Source organism: Triturus cristatus, chromosome 6 (assembly GCF_964204655.1).
Source record: "Triturus cristatus chromosome 6, aTriCri1.1, whole genome shotgun sequence".
Lineage (NCBI taxonomy): Eukaryota > Metazoa > Chordata > Amphibia > Caudata > Salamandridae > Triturus > Triturus cristatus.
In genome coordinates this window covers 834,743,845-834,764,350 of record NC_140589.1, presented here as the reverse complement: position 1 = coordinate 834,764,350, position 20,506 = coordinate 834,743,845, and the positions used below count along the sequence as shown (strand labels likewise).

At 42.9% G+C, this 20,506-nt stretch overlaps 1 protein-coding gene across 5 annotated transcripts in view; it reads right to left on the bottom strand.

The window, feature by feature from the left end:
* Positions 1-20,506, bottom strand: part of ARID1B (AT-rich interaction domain 1B) — a 736,193-nt gene that overhangs the window by 540,679 nt on the left and 175,008 nt on the right. For 4 of the 5 annotated variants that reach the window (XM_085611434.1, XM_085611437.1, XM_085611436.1 and 1 more), the window contains exon 3: positions 3,562-3,678. The exons of the other annotated variant lie outside the window; for it this stretch is intronic. In XM_085611434.1, coding sequence (XP_085467560.1) covers positions 3,562-3,678 — 117 coding nt within the window. The remainder of the gene's footprint in view (positions 1-3,561; positions 3,679-20,506) is intronic. 5 annotated transcript variants of the gene reach the window in all.

Genomic DNA, 20,506 nt, shown 5'->3' with positions numbered 1-20,506 from the left:
AATTAGCTTAGATACCGGGGAGGTGGTGTACGACACAGACGCGATTAACGATTCCTTTCTAACATACAAGCAATTGTACACGGCCCGACTGCGGCTTCCCGGCTGAATATTCTAGAGTTCTTGGAGCCTTTGCCCCTCCGATGGATGCATTGGGGCGGCTGCGATGTTACAATCATAAGGACTACTTAGATAAGGTGCAGGGAGGACCGGGAAGAACTGGGAGAACCGATAAACTGGCAGGAAGTCAAAGCCGCTATTAGTGCATTAGCGCCTGGCAAAACGCCGGGGCCAGATGGCCTCCCGGCAGAATTTTACCAACACTTTACAGACTCACTAGCATCATATCTTCTCAAGCTGTATGCTGACACGTATGAGTCTGGGGAGTTGCCTTGCTCCACCCAGTCAGCCCTGGTGATTCCTCTCCCAAAAACTAAGGAGGCTGGTGCAGGTGTTAAGGATCATAGGCCTCTCCATGCTTAACATGGACTTTAAAATTGTAAGCAAGGTGTTGGCCGGTAGATTACTCCCACATATGAAGACATTAATACACCCTGACCAGAATGGGTTTATTTCCACTCGCAACACCTCTTATAACCCCTGCAGGCTATATTCTGTACAATATCATGTAGAGGCCCCAACCAAAAGCCAGGCAGCGGTGCCTTCCGTCGATCTAGAAAAGGCCTTCGACACGGAAGGGTGGGAGTACTTATTTGAGGTGATGTTGCACATGGGCCTGGGAGAGGAATGGGTGCAGTGGGTGCGGCTTTTGTATGCTGCCCCTACGGCGAGGGTTAAAACTGGCAGAACAATCTCCAGGCAGTATAGGATATCCCACGGTACTAGATAGGGGTGTCCCCTTTCTACCCTCCTGTTTGCCCTGGCAATTGAACCCCTCGCTGAGAGAACCCATCTGGGAGGGGATGAGATTGGGCTGTCTATTGAAGGTCGGTTGCATCATATCTCCCTTCACACAGACATCTTGCTGATCTACCTGTCAAGGGCAGTCACAGGCACCTCAGCGGCCATGCAAATCCTGGATGACTTGGCGTGCCTCTCCCACCTGCGAGTCAACAAAACGAAGACATATCTTTTCCCTGTAGCTGGCCCCACGCAATATATCATGGGCCCAGAATACGTTTATATATTTGGGTATACACATATTTCACTCCCTAGAGGACCTGAAGGAAGGAAACTTGGGCTGGGCACTGCATTCCTGCGTGCACTTTTTGCGAACTCTGCAATTGCCCATCATTGCCCGGGTCTCCCTTTTTAAAATGGCCATGCTACCACACAGAGTCCGTCCATGCCCTAGATGCATGCACCCGGATGCGGACTTTGGTCATATGACTTGGGACTGTCACCATCAGGGTCCTTTCTGAGAGGCTGTGCTTGGCAAACTCAAAGAAATGCTGGGTAGAGTGCTGCGTTCCACAATACAGACGTGCTTGCTAGGTCTTTTTCCTAGACACTCAAAATGTAAGGTTGGGAATAGGCTAATAGACCTTGCATTGGGCCTGGCTAAACATAGACTAGCGATGGAATAGAAGCCCCAGAGGGGGCCGCAGTCTGAGACCTGGAACAGAGATGTTATTATGTGGGCTGGGGCAGAATGTAGAGCACTTAGCTGGAAAGGGTGTAAAGGCATGAGGAAGCTGTTTAGACATGGTTGCTTTCACAATTGTTGGGAGCCCTACCCCCCTTCTCTTTCACAAGAATGATTCCCCCAACGTGTACTATATTGGATGTGATCTATTGCCCTCCACTGCACACGGTTTATTTACTTCTTTAGCTTTCTTTATTACTTTTGGTATTCCTTTTGTTATAAGGATTGATTTTAACAATGGAAGTAGCATTTAGATAAGTACGAATGTTATGCTTGTATCTCGGATCAGTGGTGGACACCCCCATGTATAAGTTATCATGATCAAACTTTAGTGGAACATGTACTAGGAAATGTAGTCACTGCTTGAAGTTGGTGGCATTATGTTGGTACCCTAACTTGACGTGCTCTACTGTATATTTAGTCTACACGATAAGTAGCTGGAACCAGTTTGGGGTTCTGCCTCTGAACATTGAGTCCTGCAATTCTGAGTTGTGATTTTGCTATCAACTGAAAATTATTCCTATACTCGAAACAATGTATGTTATAATATGAATATTGATTACAAAAAGCCAAAAAAATACTTTAAAATAACTAAGTCTTTTGATCAATTTTTCCATTATTGCAGATATAAATACATCTGAAATTACCATTCCCAACCAAAGGTAAAATAAAACTATTAAACATAAGAAAACAATATGAAGGGTAAATTAATATCGAAGAGGTTTTTTTGTTTCAAAAGAGATAACGATGTAGGACAAACCGTTTTTGTTAGTGATCAGACTCTCAAGCATGTAGATGTCTAGAGCATCTTTGAAGAACTAGACAAAGAGTAACACTTTCTATTGAACAATGCCCACCGGCAATGGAAACATCATCTTCTAGCCTCTGCTAGTGCAAGAGACGACAACTTTTCCCAAGCTTCTTTGCAAAGAGTGCTGTGTATTGACGGACACTCCCTCCAGGTATGAACAACATTTTCTTTCTCCTCCTGACCCACATTTCAGTGTTTCTACCTTGTTTTACAAAACGTCTAAAACAATGGTACTAGACTACTTCATTCTATGATGATACAGAAGGCTCATTTTCCTCTTTCTACGCGCAACTGTTTAAATTAGGAGAAAGACTTTACCTTTCTCTGGTGTGGTGACACATTTGTAGTCTTACTTTTGAAGCTCTATGGTGCTTTATAGACCTAAAAGAGCACAATTTCTATCAAGTTGCATCATGAGAGTGCCTGACAAAGGACAGAGATCATCTCCAACCTATTGATGAAGAGAGGAGCCTTAGGAGGAAGAATTTAGTACTCAAGCATTCAAACTGCGAATAAATGGCAACAGAGACCTATTACATTTGTAAAGTGAACAGGGGGAGGTGTGGGTAGGCTCAACACTGAACTTGCCTTTTTAAGTGCTACTAAACGATGGTGGGAGAGGCGGCGAGCTTGAACGGTAACACTTCTCTCACAGAGCTCTGCACACTGTGAACATGAGCTCTGCTGAAACGCCTATAAGGGCAAGAATTTGTTCACACGGTGAGAGGGGAGATCCAACACAAGTGGGTGTCCTGCTGAAAGCACCTTTAAAGAAACAAGTTTTTATTTTCTTTAGTGATGCTAATAAGGAGAATGTGAAAACCTGTATAGAAGTGACCCTAATCCACCAAGGACGCAGCTTCAAAGATTAATGCAGGCCAGCCAGTCAGGGGAACACTAGACTGGGTTAATGGTCAGTCTGTCCCTGCCTGAAAATATTGTTCTTCACACTGGCCTTTGGTTTGGAAATAACAGCTTATCACCTAATTCACTCAAAGGCAACCTGATTGACATACTGAGCAAATTACTGCACATTAAAATGGCCCACTTTTGCCAAGTGTCTCTGTTAATTTCTTGCCCGAATAGACTCAAGCATGATTCAATAATCGAGACAAGGGAGCTCCAATCAGCGGGCGGCAGTGCTTACCTGCTGGGCTTGGTAACGCTGCTGGGCCTGCGACAGGTACTGTGGCTGCGGCTGCTGGTTGTAATATGACTGTTGGCAGTAGCCACTTACACCTTGCTGACCATACTGAGGCGGCATCTGTTAGAAGAGCCAAGCAAAGCAGACACATGAGTCAGGAAGCTGAAGGAAACTATAGAAGGTTCACAGTCACGCATCCACTTAATCAGATGCTACAACTTCAAGGCAGACTAGATGTTTTCTGTTTACTAGTCAAGAGAAGGCCAAGTCAACGGTATAGGTCTGCAGCCTCACCCACTACACGCCATTTTTATTTTCTTAACTCTAGCTTATACTTGTCAATTCTTTACATCAAACTATTTTGAAAGTATATTTTCTAGTGCTTTTCCATAAGATAATTACAAACTGAGGAATCTATGTTTTTTTTTTTTTTAATCACTCGAGAAACTATTTACAAATGCGAATATACACAAGTATATTTGCTCACATTTATATTTACAACTAGGTGTAAATCTACAATCTTTTTGCTAATCAAGATTTCTCACAATAGATGCATCTCTGGGTGAAGATTTACATGTCTCCGCCCTTCAAATCAGGGTGTAGAGGCTCCTAGAGCAGTATTTATTGATGTGGAGTTACTTACTAGTAACTTTGTACATGCAGGTGAAGATCTCTACCACCACGACAGAGATATCCCTATCAGTAAGTTAAGGAAACAATATTAAAATGCATTATTCTTTAAAATAAAATATTTAAATTTTTTAATGTAAAATAGAATATTACATTTTCTAAATTTTATTTTTTTACCTATAATACAATGAAATGTTACAGCACATTAACACATTCAATTAAATGTGAGTTAAATAATAAATGTAGTTATCAATTTAAATTATAAATAACTTCAAAAAATCGTTACAAAAAACCCTAACATTTTATTTTGTTTTATATGAAGTAAATGTAAAAAAAACTATGTAATTATATGTTTAACTTATTTAAATTATTCTACCTTTTTAATGACATTAAGTTGGAATTTTTTTATTAAGTTAATTATCTTTAAAAATAATGAAGTGTGTGTATCTTTGTCTGTGTAAGTGATTTAATTCAATTAACATTAGGTCCTGTGGGGTGTTATGTTATTTCCCTGACTTCAATGTTTTCTACTTTTCTATAGGACTGCACCTTTAATGCTCTGGCAACTTTAGAAGTGTAGTTTGTGAATAGAAATGGCATTAACTCCTCTGTGGGTGTGTGTTCATATTAACATGTCCCTTTCTAACCGGTTATTTAAATTAACTATCCACATCAGATTTAGTAGTAAGTATTCCCAATTTTTCAGCCATTCCTTCTTTCACGCTAACATTTACTACCTACATATGCAGACATCTGTGCATAGAAAAGATAGGAGAGTTGGAGGTTTCTTTTCATAGGTTTGTGAACACCGGTTTAGAGTTCATTAGTAGTACTACTTTACATACTACAAAATGCTGTTAGTGAAAAAGTCCTTTAAAATCCTGGAGTCTGACCGTAATCTCTTCAGGCCTCTTTGCCTCATTCTTCCCAAGTCAGACTTCTCACTTGCACTCGCTTCTTAAACCCATCCATACACTGTAGTAGTTTTCCCACCAGCAGCTAAACCAATCTTGAGCTCTTTCTCCCTCCATCTGCCTAAAGGGTCTACATTTGAGGCCGCGCCTCAAAATGTTTCAGTTAATAGTTTGTAGAGAAAAAGATCCTAACAATCAAAATATAACATCATTCCGCTTCCTTTCCTCTTTTCTATTCCCGCCTCATCTCTGCAGACCCTCCCCTTTCCAGTAAATTTTGACCCAGCCTGAAGATGGTTTTAACACTATATAAAAATCAACATTTCATGGAAGGAGCACTTTCTAAATCACGTGAGCAGAAGAGCTACCAGTACCTTCCCTGATCAGCCAATTCTCAAAATACACACCTAACCGAACATTTTGCATCTACACTTTACCGGTTCTAGGAGGACAGAGTGCTAACAAGAAAGGACAATCGGGTATAATGGTCTACTTTTATTATCTTTATTGCACAAAAGGGACACAGATATTCAAATGTAATTCAAAAACCATGCATTATAATGGCCAAACAACTAAGCAGCCCTGGTGGGAAATATGAAGTACTATTCATCTTTGTTTTCATTTTCTGCTATATTCCGTGCCTCCGATAAAATAAAACCCACTCTGACGCCCACACATAACCAACGCCAGTTGTGACTGGTACACAGGAGCGCTTGGTCCAAAGCAGAACGCGCCTGCTCAGAACGGCTCTGGAGGCTTTTCAAAGTAATTCAGCCCACTAGCCACCATCTCAGCAGGGATCCACAAACAGGGCACACAGCACAGCGAGGAAAAGTTCACAAGACCCAATCACACACGCATCTACTTTTACAAGGCAGACATGACAGGTAGAGGGACGCTGCAATCTAACAGAAATGTCGAAAAAAAACAGTTCACTCTCAAACTGAAATTCAAACTAAATTTCCGTTCTCACATAATTAGTGAAAAGGGAACCTGAAGAGACCCAAAAATGGGAGGCTCGCTTTTGGTATTTGCTTGGGAGGGGGATATAAAAATAATAATTCCATGTTTGTAATGCAGAAACTCATCACCCTTGGGGGTATCCAGGCGCTGGGGGGCCGTCGGGGAGATTAAGTGAGCTATTGCCAGGAGTCACATGATGCTGAGCTGCCGCTGAGGCTCATGGCATGAGAACTGTGCTGCGGAGTTAACCACTCTGGCCGCTGCGCCACACCTCTATCAGGGAGGTTCTCTTGTCAGTGAATCCTTCTGTGACCAAAAGGGGATTTCTAGGGCTCAGTACCCCTAGTATTGCCAGGGGATCTTAATTCAGACTAGAGGCTTGTAATTAGTCTTACTAAAGGTGTGACTGTGGCACACACAAACACACACACTAGAATTAACCGAGAGACATATGTTTGCTATGTACACAAAGGCTGGAGACATGTAGAAGGGGGAAGAGGTGTGGCGCCGCGGCCAGGGCGACTGACTCTGGAATCTGGGGATCACGGTTCGATCCCTGGCGCCGGTGGCAGATTAGCCCAGCACCATGAGACTCTGGGCAATAGCTTCCTTAATCTTCCCGACGGCCCCCAGCGCCTAGAGACCCTTACGGGTGATTGTTCACGCTTTACAAATGTGGATTATATTATGTAGTTCTGTATGAACAAGAAAACAACAGACAACGAAAGTGGGAGTAATGGCACTATACGACAAGCTGCATCTTAAACCGCGAAAACAGCCCACAGGTTATTCATAAATCCACTGCCACGAACAAAGCCACGCTAGAAGATCTTAAAGCTCTTCCCCAAGTCTGGCAATACTCAACGGTATAGTGGCACAGGCTAGGCTGGCTACCACGAAGAGAGGAGGGACCACATCTTGTCAGTCCATGTTCAGGGCCAATATCAAAGAATAAAGTTCTGTCTCCGTCTACCAAATTAAACCACCTTTTTGTGACATCTGCTAATAGAAAGCTTGCAGTCCCTTGGTCTCATCGATTTAGTCTTCTGAAGAATTCTTGCAACAACATCTCTTGATAGGAAAATTGGGAAGACAGACTGCACAGGGATAGGAGGACATCATCTTCACACTGAGATGTAAAAACAACTGATTCCGGTTTAGAGTAGTAAATGAACTGACACTCTTTTAGACGATACTACGTGTAATGCTTTTTCTGTGTGGTATTAGCCAAGGACCTTTTGATTTTAACAAATTAAATATATACACTTATAGGGGCTTTCAGACAGCTCTTTTCATCCATTGGCCTGCTGGGCATTCACAGTCATCTTCTGTCCATTACCAGCGTACAAAATAGTTCATGGAGTCATTCCGCGTTCCGCCGCGCGTGCCCACATTCTGCTCTTTCACAAGGAGCTCATCCCCAAACAAAGTAGTTCCCTTCAGTGCTAGAGTCAAATTAGGCCATGTGTGCTTTTTGAGACCAACAAGGTATTGTTCCTTCTGGCCATTTCTTTTTATACTGGCAATAGTCCGGCAGCTCCCCAAAACTGAAGAATTTTCAAACACCATGACAAATCGAAACAAGTATTGATGAAGACAAAGGGCTAGCAGCCAGCACTGGCCACATAGGCTTATGCTTCTTTTTATTTGCCGTTATCAAGAAACAATTGGATTAATACTGGGCGGCCCTGGACAACTCTTGCTCAGGCAAGCACCTTGCAACTCCCTCCAGCTGGCATGGAACCAGCTCTTTCCGTGGCTGTCACAGTAACTTTTAATTTCTACACACAATAAAATCACCAGTGGATGATAGCAAAAGACTCCGCAAAATTCATGCAGATCTGACATAAATGACAGCTTGCTCTCAACAAGGCAGACATAGTCTTGCAGATAGAACCACTGCAATGAAAGGTCCATCTTACCTTCTTAATCTACTCACCAAGCGATTACAAGTTATTACTGCAACCATGTCTTGTCCAGTGATGGGTAGCAGCTGCAGCAAATCACTCTATTACCGGTAATGTCAACATGAGCCGCAATATTAAAAGAAAACAAGCAAATCAATCCTAGAGCACAGCAGACACAGAGGGCGGCGTAAGCTCACAGCGCAGCACCACTAAATAAAACCACACCGGACGACAAGCGACAAAGATGTCCAAACCAGTAGTCCCTTCAGCTTTTGCTCAGCTGGATCCATGAATTATAGGGCAACATGGACATTAATCACCGCATTTTACATGGGAGGCAACAGATTATATGAAATCCCTACAAAGTCAAAATAAAAATCACTACTTCGCAAACTGATTAAGCGCGGACAAACGTAGACACTCATTAGTATTACTGATGGATGAAAAAGGAAAGGCCAGATAGGGATGTATAGGGGTGTTAAATTAGCTGTATAATTTGGTAACATATACGAAAGAATTCAAACATACATGCTTTTTATCAGACTAAAAAATGATTCTGTATGCATAGTCAAGTAATATTGCTATAAGCGAAGCACTTGCCCTCTTTCACCTGCAAAAGGTATGAGACAATGTTGGTAGTTGCGGTCTTTAAACGTTAGTGTACTGTACACTGGCGTCATAGCGGGACTGACAGCAGCATGTACGGTATATGCAATATCCCCACAGAGGGTTACTCTGTACAACATCCTGAATGAAATCACGCCAGCCACTGTCTTCCACTTACACCAATGGTTCAGCCTAGGCCCTGGTGTTTTCTCTTTGGTGGTCAACTCCATTGCGATTTCCACTGCTTTATTACAATGGATGACAGGAATCACAAGTAGGCAACTGGTAAATGCAGACACATTTTTACAGTGTACATACAAAGCTCCACACTTATCTTCCACACATCCTATTAAGAAACACTACAAAATAAAAAATAATAAAAAACAAGTGGAAAAGAGAGAGTTCATCTTATTTTTTTTTTGCAGTTTTATATAGCGCGAACTTGACCCGAATCCAATCAGGTATCAGAGCGCTTTACATAGCACCAGTTACGTTACATTAGGACACACATTCATTCTTTGTTAGGCACAGGGAGATTAAGTGATTTGCCCAGAATCACAGGATGTTCAGCGTCATTACCGAGACTCGAACCCAGTTCCCCAAGTCCGAGGTCGAGCGCAATAGCCGTTAGGCCAGCTCCTTATTCGTGCATTTTGGATGCTTCTACCTGGAGCATGAGGGAACGGAAGCTACACAGCTTGCTACTATTTGAAGCAACTGAAAGTAGGTTTATGTCACAACTCGCCAAAAATGTAATAGTATGACTACGCATGCTGACTGAATTGGGCCTTAGCATTCAAGACATAGTACTATGGGTCTGCTCAAAATCTAATAAACGTGTTCCGAACACAAACTGAAAATTGCAGAAGACACACACACCACATGCCAAGACATGAGATGTGAAGCCTATTGGACAGGTACACCACAACCTCGTCACTTAAAGGCAATCCGCTATTTACAATGAACAGCAGAACACAGACTCCATCCGAGGATGTGCATTCTATGGATCCAGCAAGATGCCCCAAAGACTGCCATTGGTATAAAAACACTGGTGCAAAGATTTAGGTGACTTTTTTCTCTGTAGTGTTCCTAAGTGAAGTGGCCATTTCTTGATGAAACATTTGCTGGGTTCACCTAGCAAATCAAGCAACCGAGCATTGACAAAAGCCGAGAGTCAGAAATGTTCTTGGGGAGCAGTGGCTTATACCCCATGCCCCACTCAGGCCAAGGTCAGTGAATATCTATGAGATATGGGACACTCGGTGGCACCTTCTTACATTCTGCGGAGGACCCAACCATTTTGCTAAGCCACTGCTTGGAAGGGTTTGCTGTCATGTTTAAAGGAGACGGTGTACCAATTCTGATTTTGGAGGAGAATTGGACGGATGAACACAAGGTTGACCCCTTTTGTAATGGTGTAATAGAGCAAGAAAAACAATGGTAAAACATTCTGCTCAGAGTTATTAACAGTGATTGGAAATGGCTTTCCATGAGTCCCAGAACATGCAACTGAAGAGGACCTGGTGTTTAAATTCACCTTAAATATTTCACAAACAAATTGAAAGCTACAACAGGAAAATGATCCATCCACCTAGGAAACTTTTGTTTTGACACTTCTTAACAAATGCAGATTTTAATTTGCTGCCTTGTTCTGGGTATGTATACGCATGAACCCCATATGCTGTAGCATAATCAGAGCAACACATAGCTTTCGTTTCCAAGCACCCATATGTTTTTCTGTGGCATTCTCATCAAATATTTCATGAGCATCTTCGCGGCATGATTTTTAAGCTGTTATGATAACACTTCCAACCAGTGTTAGAAAGACTGTAATATCTATACAAGAGCATTTCAACACATGCTGATTTCCAGTAAGCCCTGATAGGATGTTTTTGACAATATGGCCCTGTCACGAATAAGAGGTTATGTTCGGTGTCGGAAAACAGAAGGTAGCAGGTGACAGGGGAGCGGAAGAAAGACCGGGGGGAGGGGGGGCTTTTGGTTACAATTTACCTCATCTCCAAACTCAGAAACAGGTTCTATATTGGACTGGAGAGCATCAAGAGTTTTCTAGCGAAATTGGCTAAAAAGCATTAGCTGACCATCACAAATCCTATGACTGCTTCATTCAAACAGGGAATTGTAAGCGCGCTACTCACCCGTGAGGGTCTCAAGGCGCGAGGGAGGGGGGTGGGGGGGGGGGGGGGGGGATCCGCAGATCTGTTTAGCCGAGTGGGCGCGTCTGATGTCTGCCGGTAGCTCGTTCCAGGTCTTGGCTGCAATGTGAGAGAAGGATTTTCCGCCTGCTCTGGCTCTGTGGATGCGAGGGGGTTTTGGACAGTGCGAGGTTGGAAGATCAGAGGTTTCTTTTGGGTACGTGGAAGTTGATTCTCTCAATGAGGTATTGGGGCCGTTGTTGTGTAGGCATTTGTAGGCGTGAGTGAGGATTTTAAACGGGACTCTTTTCTCCACGGGGAGCCAGTGGAGACTCCGTAGGTGTTGACTGATGTGTTCGTGTCAGGGGATGTCGAGGACGAGTCTGGCGGCGGTGTCCTGTATTGTCTATATTGTTGCGGAGTAGGGACTTATTGATGCCGGCGTAGAGTGCATTTCCATAGCCCAGTGCGCTGGTGATGAGTGCGTGGGTGACTGTCTTCCTTGACTCTGAGGGGGGGGGGGGGGTCTTGTGAGGAGAGTTGTTTTTATGATGGTATAGCGGCACCGGCCTGCCCCATCAATAACTCTCTCTGCTGTGGTGCATGGCGATCACAGGGGGGGGGGGGGGGGGATCTCTCTCCCTCTGCTTCAATTGCCTGTGCAGGGTGATAGGAGCAAGACTAGAAGGAGACATCTGCTCCAGTCATCAAAAGGAGCGGGACCTTCTACAGGCAGGAGTGAGGAGAATCATGCCTCTGCAAGAATTGGCTGCATGTGTAAACTGTCACTTAAGACAACAGCTCTGCAAAAAACATGGGGCGAGGTCTTTTTTCTAATATTAAAATGGAGGGACACCGCAACAAAACATATCTAGGCAACAGCAAATCTATGGATTTTTTGGGACTGAAGTTATCAAATAGTGAGAATTTTTTCCCCGGATTTTTACTGGGTGGATAGTAAAACTTTATTTCAGTTTACCTATTTTCTAATGGTCGCGAACACTAGAAGAAGCCAATCATCACTTAATAAAACACTGATATGTTCGCTCAGTGAGAGAGAGAGAGAGAGAGAGAGAGAGAGAGAGAGAGAGAGAGAGAGAGAGAGAGAGAGAGAGAGATAACACTCAGCTCCAAGTGAGACGATCCATCAGTGGTGAGAAATGGAGCCATTCACAGATAACCCATACATGGAATGTAGACACTTCTGTTTAATAGATACATTACAATTGCACCTGTACAACTGTAATTATATCAGTACCAGGATGCATAAAATAGTCATTGTGAAATGGGATTCTAGGCAGTGATGCACAGAAAGCTTGACTTCAATTTCCATGAGGCATGTGTGCACAAACGCAGTAGAAAGGACGGAGGCCTGTATGGGACAGAAAACCAAGAAGTCCAGGCTTTCATCTTGTAGCAGCTTCATCTGCCTTGCATGTACAGGAATCACATAATGCTACTGACAATAGTGCATTGGGAGGGGAGCCTTAAAGATAGCTAGCTCCTTGGGAGCACCCCTGCCCCACACACGCCTACAATTGGTCACCAGATACTACTCTGTCACAGACTAGGGCAAACCGGGCCGCAATTGACCGCTTCACCTTTATGAATGGTTAACGATAGCCATGGCATGGGCAGGCAGATAGGTCGGTAAGTGTTCAATGCTTTGTGACCGCATGAGCAACCATAGAGCATCAATTCATTTCCATTTGAGTCGGAAAGGGAAGCTTTCTCTTGAGACTTGTAAAGGATTGAAATGTGAGCTTTTATAATCTCATTACTGATTGAAAGTTCCTATGCTTAATTGGTACATTGTTACTAAGGCCGCCTGCACCCACAAAGGCAGCCAGGTTTGTTTGCACATGTGTTTTTGTACGTATCTTGTCGTTAATCAGGGCTCAAAACATGTCAGGATTTTGTTGCCAATTTTTTAAAGACTCTAGTATACCATCAACAAAAATAACATTTCGAACATCAATCTTTCTTCCAGTGCAAAAAGAAATAGACACAATGTTGTGACCAAACGCACTGAATATTGGTGTCTATTATCACCCAAAATATTTTATTACTTTATGCATTTATTTTATTGAAGGTATTATAAGCATAAGCCTAACCCTGGTGGAATAGAGTGTTTCACATGACTATTGATTGGTTAAATATTTTTTAATTCGTTTTTGAAGATGCACTGTATGTTAACTTAGGCTAAACACATCTCAAACACATTTCAAATATAAATCTGAGGTTGTTTTGTCAACTTTACAGAAATTCCAGAAAATACCATTTGGAAAACCTTTCCTCAGCAAGTGCTATTTTCTTTTTCCTTCTGCATACAGGCGAGTGATCTCCATGCTATAAAAATTCAAATAGATGTCAGAGTTTTCTACATCCCTAGTTACATTTACACTGAATATCTACCTAATTCGTTAACTAGTGAAACTATCAGACCCACCACTTTTTTAGTCTTCCATGAAGTCTCCATGCCCTTCACATGCATAGCCTCAGCCCCATCAATAAAGCTCCAGTATATATACTTCATCAGCTAACAGCATCGTCAGTTCCTTTCAACTAAGCTTCTCCTTGTCTCGTATGGTCTGACTGATGACCGCTTGGATTAGTCTCTGTACCTCGCCCACATTGATGCTTTCCTTCACCTCTATAGCCGCATCCATGCACATTCTGCCCTAGTCTGCATGCAGACCAGACTATTCACACGGCACCATCGTGACACACGATATCCGCTCCTTGCACATGGTCACCCAGTGGGAAGCTGATATCACACGGTGGCAAACAATGCGAACTGGAAACCCCTGCCCAGAGCGTTTCAAACTCACATAGTGTGTAAGGCTGCGCAAAGCTGATGTCCATCGAGGCTTTGCAAACTCCACAGGGCAGCAGCGGCAACCTCAGTTTGTGTTTTTAGCGGGGGTTACAGTAGCTCACAGGCAGTGGCCTTCCCAAAGCCCCCTCGATGTACACACCACCCCATTAGAAGCATTTTCAGGGTTTGGGAGCTAATGGACTCAAGGCCCCGCCCCCTTATTGTTACAGCACCCTGTTATTGTTATATCACACTGTGAAGGTTTCTTTTTTTTGGGGGGTGGGGGGAGGGGGGGGCTGTGCTTGAACTAACACAAGCACAGATACGTCATCAGAATGTTCGAGGCTACAGTGCTACACCTGTGCGCCAACATGGACTCGTTTTTTTGCTATTATGCCATCCTTTTATGGTTTCCATTGTAGAACTGTGTAAACAAATTAATGCGAACACAGTGCTTAGGCATTGTAACCCATGGCCAACGCTATGCCTCACATCCTGATTATTTCATTTAACTTTTATGCTGGTATTTTCATTTTGCAATGTAGCAAAATGATGGCTCTATGGGTTTGATCAACAGAAATGGGTGCAAATTTAAATGCCCCCCTCTAGAAAAAAAGCAAGACAGGAGACCCATTAAAAGCGTGTCGTCGTCAGTGAAGCACGCTTCCCTTCTCCTCCCTCCCGCCTTACCACTGCGTTACCTTTCTATTGCAGGTCATTCCATTAAAGCTAATTTTGTCAAGCATTCACAAATGCACTCCTACAATGCAATAAAAGGTTTCCGCTCATTTACGACCGATGTTGAACTCGAGGCTTACCGTACATGGAATTAACTCGTGAGGGTATAATTGTAGCTTGCAGTCAAGGGCCCCAATTATGCACTTTAGAACACTTTCTTTCCAAGGATCCGGTGAGGGTGTCTGACACGTCACATGCAAACAATTTACATACATAGAGAACATTTCTGGCAGGCAGCAATGCACAGGAAGCTTGCTCAAAATGATGAGAATGTTCCAATTGGAAACTTCTCCAGCTATTGAAAAGATCTGGTAGGCGGTGTATTGTCATGGCCAGTGCCATATGAAGGCATTTCCAGGTCCTCCTGCCGCAACACCTGCAAGAAGGCAGATCACGCCGCAGTATTTTACCATAATGTGCAGCATTTCAAGCCACCTCTTTATATATTCAAACCTTGGCAAAACCAGCTAAGTCAGACTGCGTCGATTAGGTCATAGTTTTTTCAGCTGGTTGCTTGGAAGAAATTCTTTAAGTGTGATGTGATCATTTTTCTCAAGAAGAGGCCTGGGGAATGATACTCCATTTGAGGAGCTGTACTAAAAAGATGTTCCTGTCCAAAATTTGGTGGCTCTCTACTTCATACTGTTAAATGATTCAGGGCCATGCCATACACAAATTTCCAGAAAAAGGCACCATAAAAATACTTAATGACATTGCTGATTGTTTCGTGTCCGCACACAATCAAGTGTTCAAGTAGGTGAAGAGCTACTTGTTCTCAGAGGTTCTTATAACTTTCAGCAAATCTTGAGACATAATCCACCTTTTTTTGAGGTCGTTCTTTGCTGCGCTTTGTATACAAAACAAACTTTTAATACAAACTCTAGTACAAACTTGATAACCTTGCAACAACTACCTTTACAATTTCGGTATTTCAAATGTATTAATCTACTGGTGAAGGTAGTACTACTTGCCTGTGATGGTTTGCTTCATACAGTATGACATTTATGCTTCTGGTCTGTCTCGTCCACTAATGTGGACTATGGAAACCGGGCTCTTCACAGTGATAGAACAAACTAACACCACCGGGTAAGCTTGTGCATCCTTGAACGCTAGACTCCTCCAGAACTCAAGTATGTCCTGCAGCAGACCAACTCTCAGGCACTCACATTTAAAACGCTACTACATCGCTTGGCGGTGGGATATATTGTTAGGGGCCCTGTATTAAAGGAGCAACCATGCATGACATCTTCATCTCTGCTGGCACAAGTCCAACCCTTGGTGAGTGCATCACTCGGGAAGATGCAATGGACTATAACTAGAACTGGAGGGATCAGGACACATTCAGAATAGGCTGGCTTAACCACCCATCTGTGGAAGTCTGTTGTGTCTCAGGAAGGTGGCTTCTCCGTTCACTGGGTGTAACCTCCATTTCAGTTAGCCCTGCTCACTGCAGGGAAATGCTTCAGGCATAACTTCAATCATCTTCCTATGCCAAGAACAGGCTACATGCTAGACTGGAGAAATGCGAGGTCCCCAACGACAGGCTATATGTAAAGAATCTTGGCCATAATGGTCGTAGAAGATGAAGGTTAACAATATCACAGAAGAATGAGAGGTAAGCACTTTAAAGACGCTATTACGGGCAGTCAGTAAAAAACATTGTGAAAAGTATCTGCCATTGGTTTGTTGTGGATTAATTCCTGATTTTAGACATTCCATTGTTTTTAACCACACTGCATTGTGAACTAGTGTACCACTTTTTCATCAAAGCCCTTATCAAACCCAATCTTCATTCATAAGTGCCATGAGAATATGGTTTATTATTGAAATGGGGGGCCATGAAGAAGCATAATTAGTGCATAGTTACCAGACACCCACAAACGTGTATTCGTAAAGGTTAGACTAAAAGGACTGCCACTCGAAAGTAAAAGTCACGTATTAACCATCAGATTAGAATGAGCACATTTTGACGGCGATGTAAAAGCCAAGATAATTTGAGGTGCAGTTTAGGTCACCATAGAGCTCCCCTCTTTCACACACCTCATAACTCCTCGGACAACTAGAAGGGTTCGCACAGAAGTGCAGAAAGGCATCAGATATTTATTTTGGGGGGCTTGAAAGGTGCGCTGTGCTGCTGAGTGGCCTCTCTGAAGAGCTTTGAAGGAGTTACAGACATGTTGCTGGTTGAGTCAGACCATTGGAAGTACATTCTTTAGAACGGTGTGATCATTTTTCAAATTATTTTACTCGGTTGTTTGTAAATCATGGAATAGTCCCTGCTGCTGAACGGTCATTATATCATAAAACCCGAACCTACATCTGTACATGGAGGAAAAAAAGTGTTGCAAACTTGTCCAAAGACACTCAAAACAGTCCCCGAATATGGGCCTTTGATGATATAACCCAGCATTATGGAGGATACCAAAGGATTTAAAACCATGATGAGGTTGAGAAAGGGACAAGATCTACTTAGAATCTACTGGAAACAATTCTGAAACTGCCCATCTTTGACAATTAGTGGCAGACTGGAAACAGCAGGAGGCAAGATTGGATCTCTGTAGTGCCAATAAACATGTCATTTACAGTACAAAGCAGCAGTAGTGATAGTTTGGCAGTCCATGGTAGCACAACACTAACCGTGCCTGGAACACAAGTAACACAGTATTTGAACCGTCCTCAAAGCCACAGTCCTGCCATAAATACCTCATCTTGCACTCCACCACCTCCAGGTCGCATCCAGCAGACTGGGCGCAGTGACTGCGAATTGTAGGAATGCCAAGGTAATTACCATTCACTACACAGAATAAACACGCATGACAAATTGAGCTTTGGGAGATTAACAGAGTGCCCGGCGAAGTAAACAATACTTGGCATCTAACTGCAACTTAAACCTGCCAGAGAGGCTGCTTCAAGAAATGGAGAACTCTGGACTGCTACTAAACACCACTCTGTGGAACACGCAGTGCTGGTGGAAGGGCATTTTTCAACAACCACTACAGGATTTCTAATGCGCCGGATGGTTTGTTTTCAGATAAAAAAAAAAAGTACTACTAAAACTAACTAGAAGCGTTTTACAGTGAACATTACCTCAACAGCGCTGGACATTAAAAAAAAAAAAAAAAAAGCCAAACCGAGCTTCTTAGTTTCCAAGTTTTTGATGGCTCCCAGTGGAGGCCAGCCGTCCTAGATCTCAGCCTGTGGCAGCTGCTCAGAAGCATGGTCCAGGATGAGATGGAATTTGTTAAGATGTAGAGTCATACCTTAAACATCATTACAGCAGAGGCAGGCAACTAACCTAACCCAGTATCACAAGCAGGTTGTTAACGGCCTTTACCACGCAATCACACCTAGTTTAGCCGTCACAGCATTAAAACAGGCTGTTCTAGTTCCTTTAACGCTCGTTTATGTCAAGCTTAGACATCTTTATAGAAGGCAGCCCACAGCTGTTTACAACACATTCAAACATAGCTGAGATGCAATTTCAGCAAACAATGCACATCCTTTTACCACTCCTTCACACCAACCTTTGACATCCTTAACGCAGGCCTTCCGCACCCCTTTAATGCTCCATAATACTTAGCCTATACAGCATTACAGAAGGCATTCCACACCCCTTTACACACTTAGTTTAAACATACTTACAGCAGGCAGTCTGCACCCCTCTACCACTCGGTTATGTCTCGCTTAGACATCACTGCTGAAGATGGTCCACAAACCATTACCGCATAGTCACACCAGTTTAGACCTCATTGCAGCAGGAAGTCTACACCCCTTTGATGCTGTCACACCTAACTCAGAATTACAGCAGGACACCTGGCTAAAAACTCATTAGAGCTGCGGTCCACTCCCCTACACTGCTCCACTACCCCCAGCTTAGGTGTCATTACAGCAGACAGTCTGCGCCCCTGTACCACTTCATTACACCCAGCCTATATACCATTACACAAGCCAGTCCGCACCCCTTTACCTCATTGTTCCGTTTAACTCAGACCTCATTACAACAGGCATCCATTTACTGCTCCATTACACCCATCTTAGATATCATCACAGCAGACAGGCCACACCCCTTCACTGCTCCATTTCACCCCGCTTAGATAAAACTACAGCAGGCAATCTGCACCCCTTTACTTTAAAATTACACCCAGATTAGATACAATTACAGCGGGCAGTCCATATACATTTACACTTACCCAAGGCATTATTACAGGATGCAGTCCATACCACTTTATTACCTCGTCACACCTACCTTGGGTATAATTACTGTATGGAGTCCCTTTCCAGTTCTCTTACCCGTAGTTTACATATTTACAGAAGACTGCTTGCAACCCTTTTTTTTTTTAAATATCTTATTTACATTTTCAACAATTTCACAATACAGACCAAGCAATGGTAGACTGTTTGCAACCCTTGACTGCTTTGTCACCCCTGGCACTGGCATCAGTACAAGCAGTTCACCCAACTGTTGCACTTAGCATAGACACCATTACGGCAGGCAGTCCAAACCCCCTTTCTGCTTAAGTTAGAAATACTTAAATAAGAATTGACTTTGAAAAACGATAAGAGACTCACAAGTTTTTTCAATAGACCGTTTTTAGTGCAGAGAAAAATGTTGTATATAGAAGGCTTCCAAAACCACCATACGAAAATGTATTTCCTCGCGGTAGCTTATACCTTCGATCTGTCTTACTTCACGTTATCAACCTTCAAGGACTGCCTCTTTTTCAGAGGAATAGACCATCACCCATCCCTCTAAGTTAGTTGGTGTACCTTCCGTCCAGTGTTTCATCCTCTCCCACCTGATGCTGCAGTCACTGCATGCCAGCTTAGAAAGCACAAAAACAATTCAGTTAATGCCCACAGTGCAAGTTCTATGTCTGTACTTAAAAATGCCTCCTCCTCTTGCGTCTGCTCAACTTACCTTCGATCGGTCCCCAAGAACATGCCTGTTTGGGAAAAAAACATTATACCATGTGCCAAATCTCCTTCAGGACCCTTGATTATTAAATTATCAACTTGTGAGCTGAGCAAAACAGCTTACTGGAATAGAGTACACCCTGGATATCAATTATTCAAAACTGCACCCTAACATGATGGTCTAAACGCAGAAAGAAATCTACCTCCCATCCGTTCTGGGGGTCCTAAAATGCCCTACGTACTGCCAGCAAACCCATGAGAAGATAAGCTGGGTATCTGAAGCATAGGAGGACGTAACCCCCAAATAAAAGAACATCTTTCCTTCTCGTTTCTATCCAGAACTTACTGCATGCACATCTCCACAGCCACTATCCAAGATCCAATAAGAGACAATATCCAAGTAAATGGTCAGTCTTGTCTGTTACTCGTGCGGCAGTTCCCAGTGTTTTAATCCTTTCCATAAAGTTGAGACAAGCATTCCAAGGCCAACTGAACAAATGTTTACTCGAACGAAGTCAAATTTTTTTTAGATCAAGGTGAAGTCAATAAAAACATACACCTCAAAGGTCCTTTGCCATGTGATCTAAAGGTCCATTTTACCTGGGTGAAGTAGCATGTGTTGACAGCAGACAACGTCTCTGATACTGCTAATCTGCTGGTATGAGAATTACGAGACTAGAGTTTTGTAAAGCTTGCGGCAGATACTTCACTCATAGCATCTTGTTCCCTTTCCCATCTTTAGAAGTTCTGCAGGTTGTTGGTACAAGAACTGGAGAATATCTACCTGGATTAAGGGTTATCTCAGTGCGGCCAAGTAGGGTGGGAGTCTGATAATGTTCTTTGTGAATTTTGGCAAGACCCACACATTCAAGTAAATAAGGATTTGCCTACCATTCATAGCCTTTGGTCACTGCAAAACAACGAAGTACAATTTACAATCTTAGTGACGCCCAGGCTTTCTGAAAAGTGTTTTGTATGGTTGTCAATCATCTTCCATGAATGGTATCAACGGTTCATCTCAGCATCCAAAAAAGGAGCAGTCTTTATCCCAGCCATTGATTCCCAAAGGGAATTAATCACTAAAATGACATGGTTCTCATGCATTTTAGGCTATAAGGAACCATGCTCTTGTCACCTTTCTACTATTATAAACACCGAACATGAGGTTCTGTCTTAAGAAACCTGCGCATAAAATATTAATTAAAAAAAAACTCAAAATGTGCCACAACATAGGGCGAAACAAGAAGTGGTGCAGACCAAGCACGTATAGCCCACTTATTTCAATATTGTGAGAAATATTAC